The sequence below is a fragment of the Azolla caroliniana genome, unplaced genomic scaffold (assembly GCF_043228905.1).
Source record: "Azolla caroliniana isolate FFs.n. ecotype wild unplaced genomic scaffold, voAzoCaro1.0.p SCAF_7, whole genome shotgun sequence".
Taxonomy (NCBI): domain Eukaryota; kingdom Viridiplantae; phylum Streptophyta; class Polypodiopsida; order Salviniales; family Salviniaceae; genus Azolla; species Azolla caroliniana.
Genome location: NW_028230442.1, coordinates 5,735,414 through 5,756,554, shown reverse-complemented (window position 1 = coordinate 5,756,554; position 21,141 = coordinate 5,735,414). Strand labels below are relative to the sequence as shown.

At 37.3% G+C, this 21,141-nt stretch overlaps 2 protein-coding genes across 3 annotated transcripts; both read left to right on the top strand.

The window, feature by feature from the left end:
- The first annotated feature begins 70 nt into the window (after positions 1 to 70).
- LOC147861682 (protein TIC 20-II, chloroplastic-like) lies at positions 71 to 1,162 on the top strand. Its single transcript, XM_087323122.1, has one exon. It carries the CDS (start codon positions 113 to 115, stop codon positions 929 to 931), a length of 819 nt encoding a protein of 272 aa, XP_087179248.1. The 5' UTR covers positions 71 to 112; the 3' UTR covers positions 932 to 1,162.
- Positions 1,163 to 6,281: 5,119 nt separating this feature from the next.
- On the top strand, positions 6,282 to 13,923 carry LOC147861681 (uncharacterized). Of its 2 annotated transcripts, XM_087322225.1 has the most exons (7): positions 6,282 to 6,410; positions 8,148 to 8,267; positions 8,365 to 8,588; positions 8,949 to 9,142; positions 9,512 to 9,613; positions 13,114 to 13,165; positions 13,669 to 13,923. In XM_087322225.1, exons 2-7 carry the CDS (start codon positions 8,176 to 8,178, stop codon positions 13,782 to 13,784), a joined length of 780 nt encoding a protein of 259 aa, XP_087178351.1. In that variant the 5' UTR covers positions 6,282 to 6,410; positions 8,148 to 8,175; the 3' UTR covers positions 13,785 to 13,923. The 2 variants fall into 2 exon arrangements, with proteins under 2 accessions (XP_087178351.1, XP_087178350.1); XM_087322224.1 differs by lacking the exon at positions 6,282 to 6,410 and having other exon boundaries at positions 8,120 to 8,267.
- The last annotated feature ends 7,218 nt before the right edge of the window (positions 13,924 to 21,141 follow it).

The window sequence follows — 21,141 nt, the reverse complement described above, 5'->3', positions numbered from 1 at the left end:
GGAGTTTGATAAACATATGTTTTCTGTTTTCTCTGCTAAATTTAGAGGAAGGGGATTGCAAGAGCAAGAAAGCAGAAAGAAACAGAGAGTATAGGGATCAGAGGTCGTGGCTATGGCGGCCTGTCTCTCTCCTTCCCCCGCCCTCCTCCTCATCCGAACACCTGCAGAAACAAAGAGATCATCCCCTGGCGTTACCCCTCACAGAAGCTCTTTCTCTTCCTCCTCCTTTACAGCTTCGTTGAGACATCACTCGACTATGTCTGCAAGTATTGATCAGAAACTACCGTCTCAGGTCAGTCTTCTCCCTCTCTTCCATGGTCTCGTATCAGAAAGAAATGGCTTACGGTTTAAAGGTCGGAGGAAGGAGGCCATAGATGACCAGAAACACAATCAGAAGAATGAGAAGAAAGTGGCGAAAGTTTCAGTTGTAAAGGCATTTTCAGGGAACAGAGGTTTCAATGGTGGCCGTACACCTGCCATAGATAGAGTGTTATCGGCGGTTGGATATTTCCTACCATTGCTTGATGGGATGCAATATGGACGTTTCCTCTTCTCACAGTTTCCTTCGATAGAGGTCATCTTCAGACCGATTTTCCCCCTCCTCCGTCTCTACTCGAGCATCCCATATGCAAATTTTGTGGTTTTCTTCACAATCTACCTTGCTCTTGTAAAAAACCCCAGCTTTCCGAGGTATGTCAGGTTCAATGCAATGCAAGCATGTGTCTTGGATGTACTTATTGTTATCCCTCTCATCGTTCAGAGGATCCTCAGCCCAAAGAGTGGATTTGGTCTTGATCTCCTAATCTTGTTCTACAATGCCGTCTTTGTTTCGCTTCTTGTGACTGTGGTTTTTGGAATGGTTTCTTGCATTCTTGGGAAAATTCTTCGCATTCCATTTGTGGCCGATGCTGCGGATAACCAACTCTTCTAAAGCTTCAGTAGAGTGGCTGATAGATAAAGAAACTAGGTTTTGGAAAGGAAGGGGAGATGTATTAATGACTCTTAGAGAGAGAGAGAGAGAGAGCAAGAGCAAGCAGGAAAAGTGTATTACTGTCTCTTAGAGAGAGAGAGTGGCATTATTTAATGTTACTTTCCTTATATGTAGTTCATCATTTAACTGAACTCAGTTTTATAAATTGCTAAAGAAAGATGTGTTAACTTCTCTTGGAGAGAGAGAGAGAGAGAGAGAGAGAGAGAGAGAGAGAGAGAGAGAGAGAGAGAGAGAGAGAGAGAGAGAGATTGATAAATAGACTTTTTGATGTCCATGGGAGACTGGATATAATTGATAGGATGGGGCTGAGCCAAAAGCAAGTATTTAACTTGGGTTCTCTGAATCTGAAGACTTTTGATTACCGGCCTAGCCAATAGCCAGAGAAAGAGGGAGATGGCTGTACCTAATAATAATTTTCTTGTATCTCATCATTTCATCAAAAGTTGGTTTCACAGATTGCTAAACTGGTCTATTGTCTGTGTTTTTAGTTAAATTGATACCAAAAAACTTCAAATGTTTTGGATAGAGAGATAGATGTATACTTTTAGATATATTATTAACAATCACCAGGGGACAGAGTCCATAACAATGAATGACTTCTGTCTCTCTCAATTTACTTGAGAGATAGAGATAGATAGAGAATGTGATAAATGGCTGTATCCAATGCAACATTTGTTGGATGTACCTCTTTGTTTTTCCAAACTCAGTTTTACAGAATGCTACACCCTTGTATATTTGGAAATCGTTTTGTGTATTTTTGATAAACCAGTAACTTAAAACAGGGCGGGGCTCAGATGTTTTTGTTTTCACTCCACTGTAGAAAGCTATTGTAGGGATGCAATAACATGTTATTGTGGTAATATGTCAACGCTTAGCTTTGGATATACTATAGACAAGAAGGGGGATGGTCAATGTGAACTTGGGTTGCACAAATTATTTCACATATGCCAACAAAGGGTAAGTATTTGAACTGAATGTCCCAAGTGTTAGATGCATCCCCACCTTGAATGAGGGAGATTGCTTTTATATCCCATTGGTGGAGACAATACAAACTTCCAATTAGCAAAGTTGCGATGTGGGGTTTGTATTAGATGCAGAAACTATGGCAAAAACTCCATGGATCTTTATTCTGAAATGAGTTTATTCAACCTTGGGTGTCAAAGCACCAATTGTATTTATTTTTACAAAAAGTTTTGAGGTACTAGCACCGCTAACAAGTATGATGGAGAGGATATACAAAGCATTGTGCATAAACCTTTTATGTTGGTACTACATGCATATGAAGAAGCGGCTGAGTGTCTAATACATAGTTGGACAATTGCAAGGGGTAGGTAAGTGAATGCTGCTGGTTTGACCAACTGTTGTCTTAAAATGTGCAATTATCAAACACAAAGTAGAAAATCCTATGGAAAATGTTGATGCACTGACATAGGTTGTCTCATCTTGGGTACTTATAGGTTGAAGGGCACCTCTCTATGGGAACCATAAGTAAACAAGATTTGAGGCTTTGACAAATCAATATGCGACATTGTGAGTGAGGTATAATAGGATCAAATTGGCAGACTTTGTTGATTTCCAGCCACTCTAATCCCAACTAGTATCTTGAAGGCATAATCTAGAAGAAGACGTAACCAAATAGAGAAAATTAAATCACCCAAATGAGCTAGTATTTCCTATTCTTATAAAAGCTTCCATCATTCTACATCGACCTTATATGAATTGTAAGGGAGAAGAATGGCTCATTGGGTAGGATGGCATGCTTATCCACACTATAGGTGAGGTCTATCAACTTGTTGTGAACTTCCAAACACCTCACAAGAGTTCAAAGCTCAAAAGAGGCACAATACAAACATCCCAAGAGGCCCAATAAATGATGTCTAGTAGCTACGAATTGAGGGAGTATGATTATGGTAGAATAGTTTCACTAGCTCACATACTCTCTCCATGTTGGCACCCTCAAATTTTTTATTCTAATTCAATGGTTGGCTTTAAAACTCATTAAAGGAAGGGGCATCGATTTACTACATAAGCAATTCCAAACTTTTAGTTGGAATCACATGAAAGTTTAGGAGCTCAATATGATAAGCCATTGACATGCACTAAGAAGAGCAAAATCACATTGTATGAGCCATCGCTTCCAGCCCTAGGTAGTTATGGACTAAACACATGGTTGAGACATGATTGCAACATTTAGTGACAAGCAAGAAGTTGTGTTCCAAGCCATTGCAAATAACACCATTAACTACAAATGCTCTTTTTTGAGGGAAAATGAATTGCAAACCAATGGGCAAACCCTCTTAAGGGAATCCACAAATAGAGCAATTTGCTACTCTATAGAGATAAAAATACCAACTTGGAATCTAGATAACAAAATGATTGGTCTAGTTTTCTTAGTTCCATTTGCAAGACAAATGACCTTTGGAGTTCGACATACGATATCCAAGGTCTTTGTATCATCATCATATTGCATCAAGAATTGGGGTCACCCCACAATAGAAGCTTGAGGCCAAAAGTATGTGAAGAGTATATCATTGACTAAAAGTAGAAGAGATATGGAGCCACACTTGGATTACTAGTATAAAATTGTCTTCTTCTCCAAATGCAAAATCCCCACTCATGTATACATGTTAGAGCTCATTTCTGTGCGCACCATCACACCTTTGCTTCATACGACTTATTTCACATTCTCTTTAAATGTTAAAATGGGTGTTGAAGTAATTGGCAAGTAGACTTGTCAACTATACATTTTTTAACTTAAACAAGTTTGTGAGTCTAAGTATCATGCTTTGTTACAATGCAAAGAGACCTTTGATCACATTTGAGTTTGCTCTACTACACACTTTGTCAAGATGGTCCAATCCCTACCTACACATTATAATGAGTCGAAGTGTGCACTCGCATTTGGAACATGCAATAATTAAATTCTTGAACATTGGGAACCACTACTCAACTCCACATGTCACTTGAAAACATTTCCCTTTTTGATCTTTTGTTCATATATGACCTTTGAGAACCATAATAAAAGTTATCACCTATCTATATTTTGTAATGACCACTCCCAAAGGTTGATCTAATGTGGAATATGGGTCCCTAATGCTACATTTGTTAAGTTATATTTTGTTGTATATATACACATATCTATCTTGTTTTTTCTCGACTCGATCTAAACTCTACAAGATGACTAATCATACTAAAAGCAACCAACATTGCTAGAGTGCTTTAGGAAACTTTTGAGGAGTCGTAAGCCAATACGTTTGTCTTTGAATAAGTTGTGAACACAATGTTATGTTGAGCTATTAAGTTGCACTCTACTAATGGCACACTCAACATTACCTTTTTATTTGTTGATCAATATCCATAGTAGAAAAGGTGTGCACAACGTACACTGCATCAAACACAAGCTAGGAAGAATGGCTAGCTTACCTCTCTTGTGAAAATCATTATCTAACCCCTAGTATATTAAGTGAACGAAATCAAATTCGTCATCAAAAAAATATTATTGCAATAGAATGTGAAATAATAAAGGACTTCTTGAATAAGTCACATATAGTTATTATGTGAGACGAAGGGAGAATGACTTCGCATTTATATCACTCATGACATGAAGGACACTCTTTTTCTTAATCCATCAACCTCTCTATCTATACATCTCTTTTCCTCCAAAGTTCAATCACTACATGCTTTCTATGTGCCATTGATTAATTGGTTACATGTTCTTATTGCATGATATGCCTATTTGAGCATCATGTAAGAAATCAGTACAACAAGACCTATCTGAAAGCTTTATATTTATAAGTAAGTAGTAACTAAGATATGTTGATACATGGGTAATTTGTTGAAACCCCCCATTTATGGTTATAGAGAGGTTACACAAAGATGTTAATATATGCACGCCTATTTGATAGGAATTGAAAAATATTGCTTGTATTATCAGTTTTGAGTAAAAATAGATACCAATTATCCAATGGATCCATAGGGAGTGAAGATGATTATATACCTTAATTATGAAGTATCATGATCCAACTTGATCTAACTAGCCAAATGATCAATTGTCAATTCACGAGCTTACCTCAGGAAGGGTCCCAAATGAGCACAAATGAAGGATTTTAAAGTTTTGGGTTTGGGTCAAGCATTGTTTTATTTATTTTTGAGAAAAAGGAAGAAGAAAAGTAATATTGTGAAGATTTACACCAATCACATGTTTTAAAGATTCTGATTCGGTCGTGATGTTTATTGCCATTTTTCTAGAATTAAAATCTCCTCTAAAGTTTGCTAAGTCAACAAGTCTTAAGTTATGTGTTCCCCATAATAATGACATGACATACCCTTGCATGTCCTTCGGTCTAATGGTAGAGGGGATGGATTATGGTGGATCAAAATATATGAAGAAAAGTAGAGGTGAGAAACTACTGTACATCGAGCTACCTTTAAAAGTAAGAAAAGGCAAGCCTACTTTTCATCACGAAATATAGGCTTTATAACAACATTTCACATTACGATATTCCAATTATAATAAACAATTTGTATAATGAGGCGATTGTAAAAATAAAAAATATCTTACAATGTCAGCATCAAGGGTAAAGATACCATTAACTAGACAAACCATGGTAGTTGCACACACTGTTTCATGTAAGAATATACATTCAGACGCGTGCAAAGTCATGATTCTAACAAATGGATGGGAGCCGATGTGTCAGGGAGTCTTTCGTGATGAATCCAATCCCTCAATAGTGCACAATCCTTTTCTCACACACTTCCCCCTCTCCCACCCCATCTTTTCCCTCTCTCCAACATCTTTCGCCAACACACACACATCTCTCTCTCTCTCTCTCTCTCTCTCTCTCTCTCTCTCTCTCTCCCGCCCTCTTTGGTCTCATAGGTCATATTTGACCTCCGAAGACGATAATATAATATCTCTCTCTCTCTCTCCAACTTATCCTTTTTTTTGGCAACGACAACACACACTCTTCCTCACTGCTCTAGGGCAACTAACTTTGTTTGGCCATCTTTTCCGGGGACTTTCTGGAGTGCAGTAGTATCATGTGAGGACGGGGCGAGGACCGCCCGTGGATGGAAATGCAAACCCCCACCCTTCTCCTAGCGGTGCACATGTGGTGGCCATCACTTCTCTATACATATATAATGTTATCAAAGATTAGCCCCCACTAACTACTAACTACAAACTACAAACTACAAACTACTAACTATGACCATGATATATCTATCCTTCTAAGTTCTATCTATCCTTCCTATTTCCAATCACTATACATACATACATACTGTCTCCCCAATCCATTCATTTGACTGAAGTGATTCATTCTATCACATAAGCTGCAGCAGAAGGAAGGAGAAAATGCTCTAGTTTCTTCCCTCCCTCCCATCGATCGCATCACCGTCCTCCCCACCCATGGTTTCGCAGGTCGGTCTCTCTCTCTCTCTCTCTCTCTCTCTCTCTCTCTCTCTCTCTCTCTCTCTCTCTACACCCCCGCTTATCCTCTTTGATGTTTATTTATTTGTCTGATTTTTTTTTCGCCTTCTCTTGCATTTTTGCTTCTTCCACCTATCCACCCCTGATCAGATTCTTTTTGTAGCTATGATGTCAACGCGTCCCTTGTTCCCGATTTGATTTCTCCAGAGCCCTTTCCCTTAATTGCCTCTGTGTGGGTGAGATCTATGCCATTCAAGCCGTTTTGTGAATATTTTTCTCAGTAAATTCGACATCAAGGAAATGTATGAGTTTATGGGAAAGCTATATTATGTTGCTTTTTAATGCATAAATATTGTGAGGGCAAATTATTGAAATTCCTATCTGGTTTACTCTATTTTGTAAAATGCCACTCAATTTCACGACAATTTCAATGACTTATCCAGATACCACTTGAGTTTATTGCAATTCCTAAATTTGCCATTCTCGCTCATCAAATTCTGTAAATCAAATATTCTCAATAATCTAATAGGACTAATTATCTGAATCCCACCACGGGAAGTGAACTCATTTTGATAATCACCAAATCATTATTAGATTTTAATTAGTAACTGGCTGTCTTAATCCTGCAAGGTCAGGATTTTCTGATATTTAAAAGTTCATTAAAAATCTATTGCATTACGCAATTCCACGAAGCTCTAGAAATAGACCCATCAGCTATTTATTGTGGACAGGTAGACCTTTATGTATCCATTCCTGCAGTCATTATGCTTCGTTAAGTGGATATAATAAAATCTATATTAGGCATATAGTGTGAATAACCACCCACTTATGCATCCATTCCAAGGTGGTTCTGTTAAATTGAAGGTTACATATAGACCCATTTGGCATATACTATGTTTCTATCATGCATTAAGCATTTAATTGACTATGTTTCTCTATCTGGATTATTTGTTAGAATCTTGTAAACTAGTTATGCTTAACTCTGTACATAATGCAATTAAATGAAGTAAATAATTATCAGGCTTAGTATCATTTGCTCATCTAGCAATTATGAAGAAAAGAAAATATATCATTTTTTTGTTGTTTATGAATACAACTTTTTTGGTTTGCCCATAATAAGAATAATTTCTCTTTTTACAATAAAGTATATGTCCATTTTAAAATGATTTTGTCTGTGGTGATGCTATGATCTGGCTCCTACGTGCAGATGAATAAGAAACATAAATATGCTGTCATCTCTTGTTCATGCACTAACAATATAACACTGCGTACTTTGTTATCATGATGTATTTAATATTGAGTGGCTGTCATGCATAAAAGTTGGACTCAGAAAGTCATTATTGACATTTTTCCTGTTGGGTTTTCTTTTCTGCTAACCATCAACCAAATATCAATCCTTCATGTGAATTTCAAAGAATTATTTCTGCCATTGTATCTTACAATATATCAGTATAGGAATATGTCTTTCCATGTTGTAAGGGTTTTGTACAATGTACAATGGCATTCCATTTAGTGAATGTGCATTATCTTTACCAAATGCACTATTCCTCTGAATACTCCCTTGGGATTTCTTCGCATCCTTAGTTTAGCAGGACATATTACATAAGAGGGAAGAATGGAGGTGAAAGTTCAAACAATTGGGTTTCTTAAATGGAGTTGTTACATAAGGACACATTTTTCTGATTGAGCGCTTCAGGATTGATATATAATTTACTGCTGGCTTTGCAGGCTTGAACAGAGAGCATATAACTGTCAAATGATCTTCATCGAAGGTGTTGGTAATGAGATAATATATGCAGCATTATTTGCTGCTGCTCCAATTGCTATAATAATCCAGTCATCATGGAGGTATATTCTAGTGCATGGTGTAGTTTGCTTTTATTTGATGTTTGTAAATAGTTTTTAATGTATGCTAAAATGCAAGTTTAGTTTTTTCTTTTGATAGGTCACATACCTTATATCGTTTGAAACAAGGTTTCTTCACTGTTGGAAACTGGGTTGGAAGAGCCTGGAATATGATGTGGAGTCGAAATAATGCAATGACAGCCTCTGAAATTAATGTGGTCAGTCATACAGATTTGGTCTCACCTCCACAAAATGATTGCTGCCCAATCTGTCATGATCCATTCCATCTTCCTTGTCAAGCCAATTGCGCCCATTGGTTTTGTGGTATGTGTACTATTAAGGCTAGCAATATTTGGGCGGATTTCTTTTGCATGAGATTAGTTTGTATAGAAAAAAAATGACAAATCAGTCCTAATTGGTTAATAATGAAGGCAACATAAAAGAGAAACAGTTTCATTGCCCTGGACAATTGGAGTTCAAACAATTTTTTTTGTAGCAAACACAGCGAATTAAAATATAATGAAGGTCAACAAGAATTCACACAACTGTACCATTATTTGCAAAAAAGATTAAAAAAATGACAAATGAGCAAAGGTTATCAGCTGGGGGGCAACCCTCCCTCTTCTGGAAGAATAACATTGATATGTTTGCTTTCTTGTTATGTCATGGATTTGGCTTTTGTAGGAGATTGCATACTTCAGGTTTGGCAATATACCTTAGCCCTACAGCCCTGCAGATGCCCAATTTGTCGGCAACCTATCAATCTTCTTATACCTTCCGATTGTGGCCAAAATGAAGAACCAGAAACTGAAAGAATATTGCAAGAGGTTGCAAATTATAACCGTATTCATGGTAGAGTTTCTGTCGGAATTATGCAGGTGAATCACCATCTTATTTCAATATTTGCTCATAAGTTTGTTGAGGATCTCAAGTGTTTAATGAAATCCCACATTTAAAAATCTGTATAAACCTTTCATTATGATTTCCTGTAGAAAGTTAGTACCATGGTACCTTATGGAACTCAAATTTTTTTGCTTGCATTTTTTCAACTTCTAATTATTTACTTGTATGACATAAGGTGACCATTTATTTGTTTGTGAAAAATATCATTGGCAATTGAAATGCACTTCTAAAATGGAGTTTAAAGACAGGGCTGATACCAACAGAGTTTTCTCAAGCTTCAATTCTGTTTCATCTTTTGCAATGCACTTCATGTATGAATATTTTATACCCAATCTATTCTGCAGCGTATGCGAGACATGCCATTGTTGTTGCGGCGTATGGTAGAGGATTTGATGGATCCTCAGCGAGGTCTTCCACTATTGCATCGGACACGCATCATAATCTATGTAAGTCATGTATTTGCATGTATGTATATGCTTTACATACCTTGTATCATGTTGGTTATACTATTTTACTACATAGGCTCTCTATGTAATTGATTCTGAAGATCATATCATGAATCCATGCTAGGCTTGCAGTAGCCAAGTTGATGCAAAGTCTAAACTTCAATATAATAATAAAAAATTGCTTCTTGATAGAGTCTTTTCATGTAATCCAGAGTTGCAGTCCCCCATAAAACAGAATCATTTCCTTTTATAGAAATTCAGCTGTCATAATTTTATAATATGCTTCTGTCATCTTTCCTTCTCTCTCTCTCTATTGTGTATGGGAGGGAGACTTCCACATGGATCCAGCTGTCCTCCTTGATATGCTGACTGTACAACTATCCAGTATCCTATATTCATCGGCTATCAGTAGCTTCTCACACATGACACAACAGAACCATATACATGTCAGCCCTTGATATCAAAGCTCCCATAATCCTAACCTACTAAATCTCATTTCGTCACTGACTTCATGGTCAAGAAAGCCATCCGTCAACAACAGTAGAGATCAGCAGACCACAGAATTGCAGCGTGAGCACCTCATATGTGCAGCATGCACATGAACTCCCAGCATTGCTCATATGTTGAAGAGGACCATTGAGCAAGGTTTTGCCAACTATTCATGGACCATGCACATGATTTTGCCTATTCACAAATTTGGTGAACCCCTCCAAGCTTTCAGCCAAGAAACTATCAAACTAATCATATTGGTCACATGCTTGCCAATTATACGGAGCTGTGCTTGAGGTAGACCGAGCAGATATAAAGAGATGGAATGCTGGGGACATGAACAAGCAAGATTCAGATGAACCTTCTCCACTATAGACCAGTGGATTGTTACTTTGGGATGCCAGATTGATCACCGCTGCTTTGTGGACTTCTGCAAAGTGTTCCATCCAGTGTCCAAAGAGCATCTCTTCCAGAGATTAGGTTGACTATATCATATATGGGGATAGCGAAGATCTGGCAGGTACGCCAGGAATACCAGGCTACTGAGCACCAGGCTATACAGAAACAATCCAGAGACATTTAGACTCGTTCTGACTAATACATCATGGATCTTGTACACAGAGTGGTCCAATGGCCCTACCTGATACACTGATAATGTACTCCACCATAAGTTGAATGGTGGTAATGATATAGTTTCGTATTACATGTATTGTCATTGCTCATTTATTTTCTCCATTACTTCTCCTTTATTGGACACTACTTCTTGCACTTCTGAATTATCTCACAGGATGACTTTGGCCTTGGTAAACGTTATACCCAAATTTTAGGAGAGTGTTGATTAAATGTCCCATTCAAATTTTTTTCTATGGCATTTGGCACCCTGAAGCGGAACGTAATGGATAATGCATGTTTTTGTTTTCTCCCATAGACCGAGTTCTGTTCTGGTCTAATGGATCAATTGGCCAGCCATTGACGATAATAAATATCATATCATCTCTCTTAGAGGCAGGTAAGGGAGCATATTATGCATTTGAGAACACATCCAATCATGGAGATATTAAGTGTTGGGTCCTTAAGAAATAGCTTTTCGACACTTTGGTGACACGGTGCTTCTCTATGGAATGGAAATATGGGGCGGTAGAATCGCTAAATCTACGTGGAAAGAGTTCAAAAATGTCCAAAAACATTTTCTTACAAAGTTTCTGCAAGTTAAGAAACAAATGCCTCACACCCTCCTTGAGACGGGATCACTTCCCATTGAGATCATGGCCATGGAAAGGGTTGTTGAATACATGCTTAAGGTTCAAAAAAGTCCCTCACATCGATTTCCTAGAATCGCATGGGAAACAAGCAAAAAGATCCAAAAGATGCATAAAAGCAAAATTTTGTGTTTTGGTTGGATGCAAATGGAAAAATGGTTTGGTAGATGGGATGCAATACACTTGCTTCATGATGCATAACTAGATTCCTCTGTAAATGAGGCTTTTTTGCAATGCTAATGTATCATGACATGGGACAAATGTGGAGGCTCACGCTAAACACATTATACTACACATGTTGCACCTAACTACAAAACCATATTTTTCACGGAACGGGGAAACCATACACATCGATACATGTTAGAGCCCATCCCGTTATCTTCCATTCGAACCATTGCTTCCATGCGACTTAGCTCACATGCATTGTGATGTGAGACGGGGTGTTGGGGCACAAGTGATGAGAGTGGTCGACTATGCACTCTTTGCCCTAAACAAGTTTGAGAGTTTGAGTATCACACTTTGATACAATGCTCTGCCTTTGATTATATTCGACCATGCTTTCCACATAACTTCGACCAAGCCCAATCCTTGCACGAATTTCTCTCATAACCACAATGTGCAGTCTCAATTGCAACATTCATTGGTAAAGTTCTTGAATATCGAGAGTCGGTACTCACTCTCACACATATCACGTGAAATGTAATATTTTTGGTTTCATAGGTCATATTTGACCTCAAAGATGATAATATAATCTATTTATCTTTCATTGAATGGATGGACACAAAATTTTAAAGCCCTCAACATTTTGGTCTTATAAAGATAATGTACCACCTTGAAGGTCATTCAGCATGTCAGTGCTTGCTTAGTGTGGTGATCAGTTCATGAATGTGAGCATGGATAGTACCCAGTCCGTGCTATGCATGAATAAATGCAGACAATTATGTCCGCTAGGGCCAAAACAAAACATTACCTTCTAAGTTGGCAATTAAAATCTTAGGATTTAAAAATCAGAAGCTCATCAGGATGGGAATGAGCAACAAGAACAATGGGATGAACATGGCAATGTTAGTGTGGGTTGAACCAGCGCATAAAATGAAATAAAAATTCTGAAACGGGAAAGGAAGAGAAAGGACAAACTGAGAGATCTTCATGGTGGCTTTCTTCCCTTCTTTCCCCCTTCTTAGTGAGCTTAATGATAATAAACGGGTTTCTACTCTAGGTTGTGCCTAAGATTATGTTGAAAATAGCATGACCAGATGAAGGCCTTCATTTCTGAATGTATAGCGGTCTAAAATGGCACAAGATTGGAGTATTTTGAGCTTTGAAGGCCGAAATGAATGTGATTCTACTGAACTACTAGAACACTAAATGAAACTGTGAATGGGTTTAATATTTGGAATGCCATTGTTGGCAGCTTTGATAAAGAAAGCATTAGAATTAGACATTTGTATAGTCAGAATAATGGTAATTATTTAGAAATAATAAATGAATGCCCTGTAATTGCATAGAGATTTGTAGTTAATTTCACTACCATCCTGTACCATTTGGCTCCTGTTATAGCTTTTATGAAATGTTTAGCCTTAGTTACTGTTGGAAAAGTACTTAATTTTTCAGATATTTTTTAAGAGGACTTTGCTGCAGTCTTACATGCAAGCCTACCAAATGTATCTTGTCTTTCAAATATGCTTTTGTTTTGATATTCTCATAGCACGCTAGCAAACCTTTTAAATATGCCTTTTTATATTTTTGCAGTTGTTGCTGCTGGTTTGTTATGTCCTCAGTCCTTTGGATATCTTGCCTGAAGGTAATTATTCACTCGTCGCAACTCTGGTAAAAACGAAATGATTCCAGTTATTGATTCGAGTAGTTTTTCTAGGTTTCCTCACAGGCTCAATCTCATTTGTACTGAATGGATTAAGGTAGAGTGCATTGCAATTATATGGAGTAATATAACCTAATATAGTAATAGAGAATGTCCGCTGATTCCTTTGGAATATCCACATAGAAATTCTTGTAGATTACGCTTTAACATTGTAGCCAGGGGAAATTTTTAATAACCTTCATTGTTACTGTTGGTATCAATGGTTAGTAAAAGTTGGTACCTATTGTTTGTAAAAAAATATTTCTTAGTTTGTGAGTTTCCCCAGAACTTTTCAATTGTTTCATGAATATGTTCATATAGATTCGTTGGCATTTGATGGCTTTCTTTGTTTTTCTTCCCATTGCAAGTTCTTCTATTACCAATTCTCATTGCAATAAAATTCATGCCTGATTTTGAGCCACGTCTAATTTTCAAATATTTTGTAGGTATGTTTGGCATCATTGGGCTGTTTGATGATTTGTTGATGATGCTCTTTGTGTTATTTCACTTGGCAACCATGTATCGAACGGCTTTGGTATACCGATATGCTTTGCATCGTTAGCAATATATTTGAATGTGGAAGCAATTATATGATATAATATGTTATCTCTATCTCAAATTCCGTAGATTATAAGTCTCTTTTTGTATATATATTCGCATTATGTGCACTTATCAATGTGTATATAGCAGTTTGTTTCTCATATCCTGAAAAACCAAGTAAAAAGAAAGATATACATATCTTGGTGAAAAGAAAAGGTGTTTCCAAATGTATACTTAGGGAATTTTGTTGTGTTGTGAGGGCGCTGACAAATCAAAGTGCACTATCAATATATGAACCCTCTAAGGATACAACCCCTTTTTACCCCTCCCCTCTACCCTTATGGAGAGCATCATGCTTAAACAAGACAACCTGTTGGAGTAGTTGGACCCCTGATCACATGTGAAAATCAGGTAAGCACGTTGAATCCAATAATTAAATTACCTTGACCAAAGAAATAATCATGGACTAAATTTTTTCCCACACAAATTAATCATGTGACGTTACCCACGACTAGCAGCTTTTCCCACTACATGGTATGGATTCTTTCGCACTATAATTTTCAGTGTTTGGCTAAGATCCAGGATAATGATCTGAGGGAAAATGAGCAAGCATCCAACAACAGATCATAACCTTAGTTGCTCGATGTTGGTTTATCTCATCTTTATAGCTTCGAGAATTGCACTTACAGATTTATGGTTTCAGATCATTGTAGGGGGTTTATTTCATTATAAACGAGGATGGTTGCCGAGAAGTGGATAGTGGCATGAGGATGGTTGACGAATAAGTTGCTCATCACAAGGATTAAAGGGGGTGTTAACCCTAAGGGTTCCTTAATATATCTTAGTTTGTCTTTGCAATAAACATAACTCTATTAAGTCAAATCTATAGGAAAAGCAAAATCAGCTTGTACGAATGACATTGTCTTATGTTAGAGCTTCTGGAATGTGTAAAATTGCTGCAATGTTTTATGTGATATAATGGGTCACCTCTGTTTAGATGTTTTTGTGTTCTTGTGCGAAGTTTGGATATGTGATGTATTATATGATATAACCAGCCCACATGGCCTTTGATGCCGTCTATCTATGTTGGAATTTTGGAATGTGAACAACTCTTTATTTTATCTTCCGTGAATTTGATATCTTGCCCTTGTATACATACATATCTGTTGCTTGTTTGTGTGCACCATTTTCGGCTCTTTTCTTTTGAATTTAAGCGAATTCCATGATCTAAAACATTGTTTCGAAAAAAGCTTGATGTTTTTGAATTGATGAAAGAGTTGGGTGCAAAATAAACATATGATACAATCCACACTTGTTATCCACCATTAGATGGGTCAACTTAGTGAATATTGTCTCCTTGTAGTTGTCATACATACGTGGCCTTCTTTTGCTACCCTTTGAGCATCTTTGTTGTGGTAAATGATGTTAATGACTATTTTCTACCACCATTGTGGGTTTTAGCTAGGTGTATTGAATCGCTTGATTTGTGGCTATCCCAACCTCCTTAACTAGCAAAAACAAGAAGAGCAATGAGTCAATAATAACCCAACATAGTACCACAAATTGACATTGTTTACACAATCAAATTAATAAAGAATTGAAATACATGTATGTTATTGAAGCTTGACTAACAAGTGGTTGAGAACAATACTCATTCTACATATTTTCCCAAAGGAGGACAAAGAGACTCATAGCATATGAATACATAGGCCAAAAGAGCCACAAATATATATTTATGACAAGCAATATTTGAACCTTTCACCTCTATAGCTCAATTGAGTAGTTGAGGTCTACTTGGGTGATGAACAAGTAGCTAATTCGTCGAGTCTGCACTTACCTTCATATTTCGAGTGAGGGATGTTGAGATGGACTTACACATTATCATTGCAAACTTGTATGATAAATTCAACATGTAGCGTTGTGGGCATTTTTATTGTGGTAGGTGGGCCTCTCTCTCCTCTCGTTATAAAATGGGAGGGGCGGGAGACAAAATGAGGGTTGGTTTTTGGGGGTCTCAAGTTTTTTGGAGTTTATTAGTTTTTGATAGTTTCGTCTTAGTGGAGAGAGGAACTCTTCTTCCTCCTCTAGGTAATCTCTTTTCTTATTCTAATGTTTCTTAGGGATCTCAGAGTTTAGTGGAAGAGTGGATATTGGGCCATTTCTTCTCAAACTTCTTCTTTCTCTAGTTTAGGTTTGGTTTAGGACAACTCATTCCGGGTAAAGGAGCAAGAGAGGTGGAATTCCACAACTTGGAAGTCAAAACAAGATATTTGGATCCTACATCAACAAAATGCAATGTAGTCAGTGATTCCAGCCCGGCCTTGCCAAAACTCAAGAAAATTGTTCTTTTCTTTGTCATTAACCCTAATTTTTTCCTAATCTTGTTTCTTCAAACCCTATATTAAATTGGTTATCTCGTTGTAACCAAGACACTAAGGATTTTATTCTTAATCTAATATTCTTTATAATGAAAATGGTTTGTCTTAAACTTCATTAATCTTGTTGTGTCGTCGGGAGAGAATATTGAAAACACTGTTAAAGGGGATTCCATAGAAGGAATTAAATGAGGGAATTCCATGAGCAACTACTCATTACACAAGTGCCCATTCATTATGTGAGCGCCCATTAATCCATGAGCAGTCCCCTTGTTCAACACTCTCCACCAAACAATCTCCTCGTCCACCACTCTCCACCTCAAACATTCTCCTCATCCAACATTCTCCTCCTCAATCATTCTTCATTCTTCAACTAAAACATTCTCCTTGTCTAACATTCTCCACCTCAAACATTCTCCTCATCCAACATTCTCCTCCTCAATCATTCTTCATTCTTCAACTAAAACATTCTCCTCCTAGTCTAACATTCTCCACCTCGAACATTGTCCTCCTACCAACATTCTCCTTCTCCAATATTCTCCTTGTTGAACATTCTCATCGTGCAACATTCTACTCCTCGAACATTCTCCTCATCCTCAAACATTCTCTACCTCGAATGTTCTCCTTCGCCAACATCTGGATAAGGAGAAAACTAATAAGTGTGTAGGCGAGATTTGAACCTTACACCTATAGAGAAATCAACGTTATATTAATAACGTCTCAAATAGAGGGTAACATTTATTGAATATTAATTTTTTCATAGATAAATCTTATGTATGATGGATGACATAGTCAAAAAGCACTAAGAAAAACCCTCTCAACACAAGAATTCAAGTTCTCACCCCATCCTCTTTGGTTCAAGTCCTGGACACATAACATCACGACAAAGCCACTGCAAGAACACTCCAATGACATTGCATCTTCCTTAGTTCAAGTCCCTTTTACTCCCCCTCAGTAACACACGGACGTGCATTTATGCAAAAACATCAAAAGTTTCTTCTTGTAGAGCAATAGTCTTATTGCTTGAAGCTACTTGAGGTCGAGTTAGCCGGAGTGAGCATAGACCCTCTTTTGAGTCTCTACCCATAATGGCCCTTGACCTCTCTCTCTCTCTCTTTTCTTGAAAATATATCCTCCATTGTTATTAGAATTACAGTGGCCAAAGGCCTTACTACAAAATAGTCCAATATTACATATGACCGTAGTCAATCTTTGTAGGTAAAGATAAGTAAGAAAGACACGTAGTCAATCTTTAGAGACAAAGAAAATACAATGAAGCCATATCCTTCTCCAAATGAACACGATGAATAGTCCAACCTCCAGAAAAAACAAACTAGCAAAATAGCCAGCTTTTCAAAAGCACGCCTCAACCTTTCACACAAACATGCCTACAAAATCAACCAGCTTTAGAAATCCAGGAATGTGTGAAAACTTTGCCAATGACTTCCAATGCCTAGAGTCGAACAATGTATTCCAATGTGTTGGTGTGTACTAAGTGTTTTCAAAGAAACAATTGTAAAGGGTTGTTGATAGCATTAAAATCTCCGATCTTCAAAGCATGTACTTTCGTCGACCGACAAGAATATGCTTCCAACTCCACACCAACATTCATAAACTAGAAAAGAAAATGATTCTATTGTCCTTGTCCCCTCATGAAAGTATGCTTCAGCCCTCGACAACGTTATCACTCATCCTTATCAAACAGAGAGAATATGTCTCCTTTTCCCCATCCAACATGTCGTCGATTACCACCAAAGTCCACATGATGAACCATCTCGTTGTAGACTAGCGAAGTTCTGTACATACCAAAAAACATAATGACACTACTCTCATGATCCCCTCATTAAATTCTGCTTGTTCCCCTGACACCATTGTCACTCATCCTTTACAAAAATAGAAAATGTGCTTCATTTTCCACATCAACCATCTCTTTGTTTACCACCAAAATTCTATACAAACAAAAATAGAGTGAATGTGTTGTCCTCATCCCCTCATAAAAATCTGCTTCAGTCCTCAACACCACCATCACTTATCCAACAATGCATTAGATTTGCTTAGTCTCAAGCTGTCATGATATGGCAAGACTCAAACCCATGACCTTATGGTATATGGGTCGAGCTCTTAACCATCACACCATCTATTGTAATTCATAGGATATTATTTTCATTTATGTTTTATTATAAGAAAGTAATGTATATTCCAGATTTCTCTGGAACATTCTAGAAGTTTCATGATTACTCTTGACAACACTATAAAAGAAGGCACTAGGCATTATGTTGAACCAAATTGGTTCAACGCCAGTCTTAAGCCTCTCAGCCGCTTTGTACTTATCTTTTCACATAATTTATTAGCTGTTGTCATCATCTTTCTCTCTCTCTCTCATCCTCGCTATCTCTCTCTCTCTCCTCTTCTCACTTCCTCTCTCGAGAATCTCCCGTCCTCTTAGTACTAATAGTACTACTCTTCTTAGTACTAATTCCATCTCTGCTTTAGGACTATTCCTGACACAAGCACAACAAGGGTTACTAATGTGAAGGCATATCACAATGTTGCTTCATCAAATACTACATCTCGGCTTATCCACGACTATCATGACAAGGTTAAAACACTCTAAAGAGCACCCAACGAGGATCACCTTCTCCAACTTTAGTTCAAGTTTTTTCCTCTCCTCGTTGGGTACGTGGATATTATGTAATGTTGTTGAAAACCTTCATGAATGAAAGGTTAGGATTTCTCCCAAAATACTTCTCATGAGGGGTCATGTTGTGGGCACCCTAAATTGTGTAGTGACTAACAAGATACACAACCATGATAGTTGCCTCTATCCATACATTTTTGGCATGTTCTTCTCTTGCAGCGTGGCGTGGGCCATCTAAAGAATCATGCGATTTTCCAATCGACAACACCATTTTGTTTTGGCATGTACCAGCAAGAGAATTTACGATGAATCCCTTTCTCTTCAAAATAGGAAGTGAATTCATCTAAGAAGTATTCTTGGCCACCATCGGATTGTAAGCATAGAACCTTGTGATTCATCTCATTTTCCAAATGACTATTTAAAATGAGAAAGTGAGAGAAGACTTCAGTTCTTGTCTTCATCAGGCATATACGGGTATGTTGTGAATAATCATCAATGAAGGTACTGAAGTACTTACAACCGTTGAATGTCTAGTTCTGAGACCGATGTCATTGCTAAAATCACATCTAGTCTTCTTGGTGACCAATTTGTAAATTGTTGTTTCCATCATTGGTGATGTAAGGGCATGATTTCTAACCACTCCTACCCATGTCATGACTAGAGGGTATATGATGGTCTAGTCTTGCATTGCAACCTTGGTAGGGAGATAGAACTCCAACAAAGAGAAAGGGATGGTGGTGTTATACACCATACTTTTATGGATTGATTTTATTATCATTATCCTAATAGGTCTAGTAGTACTCGGTAACCGAACCGAACCGTTGCCAGGTCTACTATAACCCATGGGCCCATGGTGAAACAGTTTCATGCAGTCTGTGTCGAGTTGATAATAGACTCAATGTTCAAAATATTTAGTAATGAAAATTTAAATTGAGGGTGCACATCATGACCAAAAGAGAAGTGTGTGCACAAAACACAGATCATAGATAATTGTTCACAATGTGGGGAAAGCATACTCCAATGTCATCTCATGAACATTTTTGGGAAAAACATGCATATAGTCAACGAGGCATCCGTCAATGACCTAACACCTAATCTTACTTCAAAGTGAAAGTGAGAAATTTTGTTTCATGAAGTCAAGCTTATGCATCTAACCATTGAAACACCAATAAAAAGACTCCCAAACAACATTAACATTCTAACACATTATGAGAACAACCTTCAAATTTTTAATTTACCAAAGTACCCTAATTTCATTAATTCATGTCAACATTACTAAGACTAGCAACAATGGTAACGGATGGCTAATTAGGGAATGGTGGCCCATAACAAATAGTAGTAATAACAATAGTTAGAGTAATCTTTCTAATCAACTCCTTTAATCCATAATGTGATTAATTTTCTTAATCAAAGTATTAAAAGCATGACTAATGGCGTCGATTCGTAGCAAAATATTATGTTGATTAATCTTTCTAGTTATCCTTGTTACAGTATAAGTGCATAATGAGTCAGAATGGTATGTTTCACGTAACTCGGGGTATTGTTACATCTAAACAGATTAACTTAACTGAGCCCCTACGAATGGGGGCTCATTTAAGTTAATCAATTTCATCAAAGCACGATTAAGAACACAATCAATTTGCTCGGCTTTTCGTCTATACTAACTTTGTGCACTCGAAGAATTCAATTATTACTTAGCATTGGTAAGAAGCATAGACTTATTGAGAATAAAGATGCCAGATGAGAGATGGTGTTATGTGGTAAATGTTAATATGAAGGGTATTCTCATAATTTACTGAAACCTCAGCGGTATTCTGGGTATTTTCTGAAAAAAAACAATGAGTAAAATAATAATATTCTGCTTGCTGCTCTGCTCCTGCTGCCTGATGAAAACAACTGGCGATGCCAATGGCAGAAACCTCACAGAAACTACACCGTAAATATGGTCCAGAATGTGATGTTTCCCAAGGTATTTTAATGACTAAAAGGAAAAGGAAGGAAGCCTTACGGAGATTTGTCTTTTTTTCAAGTTTTCTTTCCATGAGTTATGATGATTCCAAATGTAAGATACTGGAAATAGAAGTATATATCAGCAAGAGAAGTAACTTTCTTCTCGTTTTCTTATGATGTAAATTGAACTACTTGGATAGATTTTTTTCAGTGGTGTGAATGGATGAATGTATATCATGCCGATTTCCGAATAGAGTGCGATATTGGAAGCAAAACAATTTTCACCATATATCCACCAGGGAGTTAAAATACCTTTTTCCTTATGAAAACGGAATTTGAGAGCTTCCTTCAAGCTGCAAATGGAAATATGTGCTGTGAAATATGGAGGTAATCTCTGTTTCTAATATGTGGAAGAG

What these genes read in the sequence shown, in the direction of transcription:
- LOC147861682 (XM_087323122.1), top strand. Translation starts at nt 113, where the DNA reads ATGGCGGCCTGTCTCTCTCCTTCCCCCGCCCTCCTCCTCATCCGAACA.
- LOC147861681 (XM_087322225.1), top strand. Translation starts at nt 8,176, where the DNA reads ATGATCTTCATCGAAGGTGTTGGTAATGAGATAATATATGCAGCATTA. An exon ending in TTTCTGTCGGAATTATGCAG is followed by an intron (nt 9,143 to 9,511) that starts GTGAATCACCAT and finishes TCTATTCTGCAG; the next exon opens with CGTATGCGAGACATGCCATT. An exon ending in TTTGGATATCTTGCCTGAAG is followed by an intron (nt 13,166 to 13,668) that starts GTAATTATTCAC and finishes AATATTTTGTAG; the next exon opens with GTATGTTTGGCATCATTGGG.